Source organism: Liolophura sinensis, chromosome 8 (genome assembly GCF_032854445.1).
Source record: "Liolophura sinensis isolate JHLJ2023 chromosome 8, CUHK_Ljap_v2, whole genome shotgun sequence".
In the NCBI taxonomy this organism is placed as follows: Eukaryota; Metazoa; Mollusca; class Polyplacophora; order Chitonida; family Chitonidae; genus Liolophura; species Liolophura sinensis.
Window position 1 is genome coordinate 25,020,043 of NC_088302.1, and position 8,913 is coordinate 25,028,955.

Here is an 8,913-nt window from a genome sequence, read left to right on the forward strand (position 1 = left end):
GCTGAAGTTTTGCACTCAGGTGTCTCCTACCGGTGAGCTCATGGGTAGCCTTGCTACCAGATTTGTTTTCATTTTAGATTGCTGTTGTATGCTTTATGTGGTACATATTTTCAGTGTAAAACACGTTTTCATTAATTTAAATCCAAGTTTCTGGAAACAACAGTTGTGGTAAAAGCGATAGAAATCAAAAAGTCAACTACAACATGTACACTGGTTTCATACATGTACATTCGAACATCTAAGAATCCTGAAATCTGTAGTGTGTTTTCATGGTGCTGTAAATACTGGTATTTCATGAGGAGGTTATTTTGTCTACTCCTGTAGTTTTGATCTTTTCTGAGGTTGGTAATCAAGCACATGCTGTTTTACATCTGTAATTAACTGATTCACATGAAATTGCAGCCACGAGCCGGTCTGTTGATGTGCAAAATGTTTGGGGTACTGTTTTCATGTCATTTATGCCTTCAGATGACTGTTGTTGCCAGTTATGTGTAAATGTACATGAAAAAGATACAGTACAAGGAATGTTAAAAACACTGCTCCTGTAGGAAATTTTTTCACTGTGATAAAGGGAGAATTATTCCTTTTAAAACTGCAGGTATGAGAAGCAAATGACTCAGGTGACATGTACACTTCATTTGCTTAAGTACCTCAACAGCAAAGCTCTGGTGTTTAATTTAGGAATTAAAGCTCGCATAATTTTAAGAATAATCAGTTTTTCAAGAGAATAGCAATACATCTTGCACATTTCATATCTTCACTGATGGTGAGCTTTATATTCAGGTCACAGTTTTTGAGGATGCCATTAAAAATATTTTTTGGGGGTAACCCGCCCAACCCTAGAAAAAGGCCCTACTGTAAAGTTTTTGTTGGGATTTTGATTGCACATTTTTTGTTTTTATTTTTGTCTCAATGTTAATTTCTTTAAAATCCCTGTCTCTTCAGCTGAAGAAAAAAAAAAAATTCCCTACCAGCCAACCCGACTTTTCTTATGGGGTTATGTTAACAAAACAAAACTTTTCAAGGATCAGCTTTTTTTTCAAAAAAAGAAGGGAAGAAAATAGAAGCATTGATTATGATACATGTCTCTGTGCATCTGGGTGTGTTGTAGTGAAGTAATTTCATTCCTATAAAATAACACCAACTCAATGTCATGATTGTGTTACAGTATTACCTGGACCTGAGCATGTCTTCACCGTATGGAAAGGAGCTGTGTGATGAGGAAGAGGAGTTGTGCGGGTCGCAGAAGCTGTCGGGGGCTAACGGCCATAGCGATGGTTACCTGAGGATGTCTGGTCAGCCCGGTTACCAGTCCATGAGCAACCACGCCAAAGACAAGGATGTGGTCAAACTGGACATCGATGAAGACAAAGTCCGCTACCACAACCTCACATCAAAGTGGGGCAAAGATACGGACGGTCAGATGGACACGAGGCCGATGCTAGAACTGGAGGAGGCTCCGGTTGTGAGGATCCCGAATGGGCGCGCACAAGCGCCCAGTGGCCAAAAGGAAAGGGAGACTACTCCAACGCGAGACAAGACTTCCCCAGCCAAGTCCAGTACAAAGGTACAGGTTCATGGAAATAATAATGAGGGCGGTAGTGGGAACTCTAGTAAGTGTAACTCTGCCTTACAGGACAATGATGGGTACCTGGTGCCTGTCACTCACACAAAAGGGGCGGGGACGACTCATGAACAGGAGCCACTACTTAGTAAAGACAATCGAGGGAAGCCTGAGTCGATTAAGTCTGATGCTTCCAGCGGGTTTCATTCAGATTATGCTTGGGATGAAGTTGTGCCCCCTACCTACAGTGTGGCTGTGAAAGATGCTGAACAAGGGGAAGTAACTGTTTGATTTCCGTACAAAAGTGATGCACATGTCAGTATTAGTGGACCATTTCCTTGCAGCTAATTGGTGTCAGAAGGCCCAAGCAAAGGGATGCATACCTCACCCTAGTAGCATTACGTGCATTGATAACGAGCCTGAACATTGCTTGTAAGCTGTAGTACAGTAAACAAACATTTCATAGGAAATGGGAAAAGACTTCATGTAAGGTGGCATGATTTGTTTCTCAAGTCTCAACAACAGATCAGCATAGATCTGAACAAGCAACTTCAAATCTCAGGAGTGGGCTCTTGATATATTGAGCTGAATTGTGTTGTGAAACAAGCCAGTCAGAGACCAACCCTATGAAAAATGAAATTGGTTGGAAATATATGAATGTACCTGTACAGGTGAAAGTATACACAGGTGTGCATGCATTTACGTATACCCATGCATACATGTACAGAGGATATAGGTAAATGTACCGTGAAATTCCACAAATACTAGTCACTCGTTAAAATGTGTAGTTATTTCATGGTTACAGTGCATGTATGCTTCTGGCACTTTATGAAACATACAAATTGTTCTTGTACAGTGTATATTCAGGGACTATATAAGTTTGAATCTATCCTATTTATACATACATGTACATGTGTCGGTAATTAATTTCCCAGAAGGCAAGGCCAAAGGCATTGACTTGTGATAACTGAGTTTTTATATACCTGTACGTGTCAATTTAAATTATATTTACTGAACAATAGATATATCTTCTAGATGATTCAAAAGTTAATTGAAATTCAGACTGTTCATCATCAAGATAACATTTGCATATGGATTGTAGTGTTTTTCTGTACATGTACATAATTTAAACTAAATTAAAGTAATTTAGTTTAAATTATGTACATGTATATGGTACCGTACTTAAATTCAGAACTTTGATCCATTTCAAAAATTTGAAAATCTCAAAAGTAAGAACATGTCTATTTCAAACATGTTATTATTCACTTATTTCAAGTGAATGTGATACAACAACATGTATAGTTACACGTATTTGAAGGCTTGCGTACATGTGACTTGTCTGAGCTTACTTTTTCTGATGTATCATCAACATACATTGTATATGCACTTTTCTGGAATTTGATGCCTAATAATGACTTTCATCTTGTGTAGTTATACTGCTTGTAAAACTGTAAATACAGTGAATTAAAAGTAAAGACGTGCTTATTTTATCATGTTCTGATGGGCCAGCTATGACAACCTCTTTTTTTTGTACGTACAATACTATCTAACATTTGCATTTACATTTTTTTACATCAGGTTGAAAGCAATTTATTTTTTCTATTAGCCCACATAATGGACAATTCTAATTTTGCTATGATCTACATCTACATATGTACAAAGTCACTTCTTCGCTCTCTAAATATACAGAACTTTTTGCATTATTTGAACCATTTGATAGTTGATATATCCATCTGTGTTGATTGCGAGGTGTTTACACATGTGTACACCAGTGCTAGTGCACCAAGTACATGTACACATGCAAGCAGACCTTGTAGGTGTGACATACCCAACATGGATGTACATGTGGTTGCTAATACTGTAAGGCAATGCTGATCCTAGAACATACAGGACATGACTAGATATGTACATTGTATGTAGTACATGTAGCTGCTGATTTCAGTTTTGATCCAAAGACATTAAGGTACATGTACATGTAGCTGCTGATCTCAGTGTTGATCCTAAGACATTAAGGTACATGTACATACACACACATGTACATACAGTTTCTGGTCTCATTTCTCATCCTAGGATTCACTGGACATGGATGTACATGTACATGTGATAACCAGCCTTTTTGCTTATCCTAGGACACACTGGACATGGACGTAAATGTACATGTAGTTAACAGTCTTGTTGCCTATCCTAGGACATAGTGGGCATGGATGTGCATGAAGTTAGCAGTCTTGTTGTCTATCCCAGGACATATTGGGCATGAGCATACATGGAGTCAGCAGTCTTTTTGCGTATCCTAGGATGTGTTGGGCATGGAGGTACATAAGGTTAGCAATCTTGTAGCCCATCCTAGGACATATTGGGCATGGAGGTACATGAAGTTAGCAGTCTTCTTGCCTATCCCAGGACGTATTGGGCATGGAGGTACATGAAGTTAGCAGTCTTGTTGCCTATCCCAGGACGTATTGGGCATGGAGGTACATGAAGTTAGTAGTCTTGTAACCTATCCTAGGACATAGTGGGCATGGACATACATGTACATTAAGTTAGCAGTCTTGTTGCCTATCCTAGGACATAGTGGGCATGGACATACATGTACATGAAGTTAGCAGTCTTCTTGCCTATCCCAGGACGTATTGGGCATGGAGGTACATGAAGTTAGCAGTCTTGTTGCCTATCCCAGGACATATTGGGCATGGACATACATGTACATTAAGTTAGCAGTCTTGTTGCCTATCCTAGGACGTAGTGGGCATGGACATACATGAAGTTAGCAGTCTCATTGCTTATCCTAGGACATACCAGACATAGACATACATGAAGTTAGCAGTCTCATTGCTTATCCTAGGACATACCAGACATAGACATACATGAAGTTAGCAGTCTCATTGCTTATCCTAGGACATACCAGACATAGACATACATGAAGTTAGCAGTCTCATTGCTTATCCTAGGACATACCGGACATAGACATACATGAAGTTAGCAGTCTTGTTGCCTACTTTCAGCACAGTTGTACCTGTACAAGAAGTTATACATGTATACATGTACGTGCACTGAAACATGCTGACATGCTTTACTTGCATGTACGTGCACTGAAACATGCTGACATGCTTTATCTACATGTACGTGCACTCAAACATGCTGACATGCTTTACCTACATGTACGTGCACTCAAACATGCTGACATGCTTTACCTACATGTACGTGTACAGTACATGTTAGAGTGATGGTATTGGTCATATATAGATGTACAAGTACTTGAACAAAATTAACATTTAAATTACATGTAATAAGGAAATTATTAAATATATTGTTACATGTAATTTGTATACATGCACACGTATGTTTCATAATGATAACTGTCAATATGATACTATTACATATAATTATATTATATAATATGACTTGTGATAGAATCTTTTGTTATAGTCAGAAATGTTATTGGTATGTTTTAGTCATTTGTTGGCTTGAGGTTTGTTGACAAATTCATCACTCACTTAAGTGTTCATTTTGAGCTGTAAGCTATAAGAAAACTGCTCGGGTGATGTGGATGAATTTATTCTTGACATTGGAGTGATCCCAGTAATTCAGCTAAAATCTCAGTTGTCTTTGTTGTCATATATGACTGCAGTTCTCTGCGTGCCATTCAATATAACTCTGAAGCACATACATACGTATGCCTATAAACTTCATTGAGCTCTAGTCCTGAGCTAGTTGGCAGCTTTTTCTCTTTATTTTTTTTTCTATTTGTTACTGCATATGTTAGATTAATTTCTGCAGCATGTTATCATGATTCAGATAAACTCAGCCAAATACCTGTACAGGGTTAAATGATCATCCGATGAAGCACATGTATATTTGTCTTTAGGGGTAATCGGTTATTTATTGACGGCTATATACCTGAACAGCATGTTGCTATTAAAATGATGAAAGACCAGTATCGATCAGTGTCTAACAGTGGCTAATAGGGGTAACTGGCTATTTATTGACAGCTGATTAGCTGAACAGCATGTTGCTATTTAAATGATGACAGACCAGTATTGATCAGTGTCTAACAGTGGCTAATTATATTCCTTATTTCAGTGTCTAATGTTATTGCCAATGCTTCACTAGATCACAGTACTCTCTATTTCTCGATACTGTTTACCATCTTCTTCGTGTCAGTACATTTATAAATACATTACTTTTGTAACCAATCATCCTAATGTACAAGGTAAGGCTTAGAAGTGTTCTTGTGTGATGAAAATCACATCTTTGTCTGTGAAGGACTTAATTAACCATGTGAAATTTCCACATTTTTCATGATGTTAGTACAGCAGGCTGGGTAAAGACATGATGTTAGTACAGCAGGCTGGGTGATGACATGATGTTAGTACACCAGGCTGGGTGATGACATGATGATAGTACAGCAGGCTGGGTGATGACATGATGTTAGTACAGCAGGCTGGGTGATGACATGATGTTAGTACACCAGGCTGGGTGATGACATGATGATAGTACAGCAGGCTGGGTGATGGCATGATGTTAGTACAGCAGGCTGGTGATGACATGATGTTAGTACACCAGGCTGGGTGATGACATGATGTTAGTACAGCAGGCTGGGTGATGACATGATGTTAGTACACCAGGCTGGGTGATGACATGATGGTAGTACAGCAGGCTGGTGATGACATGATGTTAGTACACCAGGCTGGGTGATGACATGATGTTAGTACACCAGGCTGGGTGATGACATGATGTTAGTACACCAGGCTGGGTGATGACATGATGTTAGTACACCAGGCTGGGTGATGACATGATGTTAGTACACCAGGCTGGGTGATGACATGTTGTTAGTACACCAGGCTGGGTGATGACATGATGTTAGTACACCAGGCTGGGTGATGACATGATGTTAGTACACCAGGCTGGGTGATGACATGATGTTAGTACATCAGGCTGGGTGATGACATGTTGTTAGTACACCAGGCTGGGTGATGACATGATGTTAGTACACCAGGCTGGGTGATGACATGATGTTAGTACAGCAGGCTGGGTGATGACATGTTGTTAGTACACCAGGCTGGGTGATGACATGATGTTAGTACAGCAGGCTGGGTGATGACATGATGTTAGTACAGCAGGCTGGGTGATGACATGATGTTAGTACACCAGGCTGGGTGATTACATGTAGTGGGTGAAAAGTTCCATGTATTAATGTGATTTCATACTGAAACTTAATGTTCCTGACAGTTTCATATTTTCACTATTAAACCATGCAGCTTGCTGTACCTCTGTAACTGTGAAACTCTTAACTACAATTCCTGAGAAACCCGAATCTCATGAGAACATTATATTTATGACATTACAACTTGTCAAAAGAAACCACTTTTGTGCATTCATCTAAATATCAGATGGTTTTAAGGCGTTCAGAGAGCAGGTCGTATACTGGAAAAGGAACAAACGTGCCGGACACCAGTTTCAGTGAACAGGTGATTTAAACGATGGTTTTTACATTTTTATTTGTTCTTAATGTCTTGTAATAATCATTGTTCAGTATTTTTTTTATGTTTTTTTAATGACAATCAATCTTTTTAAAATTTACATATATTCAAAGCCTGTAAGTGTTTACATGTAGGTTATGTTTAAGCTATTATCATGGCTTTTAGATGTATTTTCAAATATGTACTGTGGCAAATCTTTGACACAAAACATATTGATGTGAATATTTAAAGGTCAGAATTTTGATTTCATACCTTCATCTGTGGCTTCCGTAAGCACAGATGGTGAAGTTCACAGTCATGATAATTGTACTGAAGGTATTAATTCATGTTAATTGATTGTCATGGGCATAAAATTAACACAAATCTACAAAGGAGTTACTTGGTGAATTGAATTCTTAGCCAACGACTGGTTATTTACATTCTCAAATAACATGTAAATGTACATGTAAGTATTTGAGTCTGCATGATTTCCATAATGTCAAAGTCATCCTCAATCTCAAGTGCATTTATGTCTCTCTTGACAGTCGGTTCTCCGTTTGTTCTTTTTTCTTGTAATAACACACATTACCTGAATGAGCCTACATTTCCATTGTCAAAAATATCCTCATGTGCAGTCTTGTATATCGGAAATGAAACCATAGATTTTCAGAAAGAATCTTTGGGTCCGTTCCATTCACTCCTGAATCGCCAATGGCGTGTCGTTTCATTGTCTGATGTCGGTGGAGTCAGTGGTGTGTATTGTAGCATCTTAACTCACACAACTTGACAAGACATCTGGAACATTGGGACGTCACGCTGTATCTTCAGGTGGCCACTGAATCTGCCACCAGTGGAGGGGAGATTGACGAATGGAATTCACACCCTATGATATGTTCACTGTATTGTACATTGAATTATTGCTCCCTGTGTTCCACTGATTTTCTTACTGAATAGTAATTATGTTGGATTCAGATGATGTGTATATTGTCACATTATAATAGAACACTTGTACAATGCACACATAGGCTCTACATTCTAGTCTTTGTAGTCGCCTTGTGCAATTTAGATGTACCCTTAAAACCATGAAGGTATGCCTGGGAACCCAATAGCTGACTGTCATCAAGTGAAATACGCTTAAGTCCAGCATGAAACCCCAAACAACTTGTCAGTAAAATGATCGGCTGTATAAAGTAATCTTTTTGCTGTACATGCAAGTCTGAGGTTTTTATTAATTGAAGAGCTTGCCAAATCATTTCTGCAGTACATTTTTATATTAATTTTTGATTTTTTCTATGTTTTTTGTGTAATAATAGAAATAATGTTTGTTATGTCCTTTTTTTTTAAATTTTAAAATAAACAATTTATTTTAAACTAAAATGTGTAAATTCATGTATTTTAGTCTGGAGTTTGTTCTTTGTTTGTATCTGTACAACTTAATAATTGCTTTATGATTGCTAATGCTGCGTCTGGTAACCCTTGACAACACCGTTCATGTCGTGAATTTGGTTGAGGGAAATAGGGGGAATTATTTGGACAGTAATGCCTACCAAGCAACATGGCAACCTTTAATAAATAAAGATATTATTATTATTATTATTGTTATAGGTATTTACAAGAATTTGGCTCTCAGGTTTTGATAACCCGCAAAGAATATGTGATCTTGATAATTCAGGCAGCCCTGAAGTGAACAATATTATGACAGCCAGTTTCATGTGTGGATCAAACCAACCTGTCTGCCTGGGGAAACCACCACCCCAGCACTTCAGGTGTCTGACAAACCCCCTGACTTAAAGCCGCATCAGTCATGTCAGAACCAAAGGTGTTTGATTCAAACATACAACCTCTTTTGTCCTTGGTAAATACAGTGTCTGCCTGGGAAAACCATCACCC

The 8,913-nt window shown here is 38.4% G+C and overlaps 1 protein-coding gene across 1 annotated transcript in view; it reads left to right on the forward strand.

Moving 5' to 3' along the window:
* LOC135472860 (vascular endothelial growth factor receptor kdr-like) overlaps window positions 1-6,203 on the forward strand; it is a 47,902-nt gene extending 41,699 nt beyond the window's left edge. Inside the window, exon 24 of the mRNA XM_064752566.1 lies at window positions 1,169-6,203. Within this exon, the coding sequence (XP_064608636.1) occupies window positions 1,169-1,855 (687 nt within the window). The 3' untranslated portion in view covers window positions 1,856-6,203. The remainder of the gene's footprint in view (window positions 1-1,168) is intronic.
* The last annotated feature ends 2,710 nt before the right edge of the window (window positions 6,204-8,913 follow it).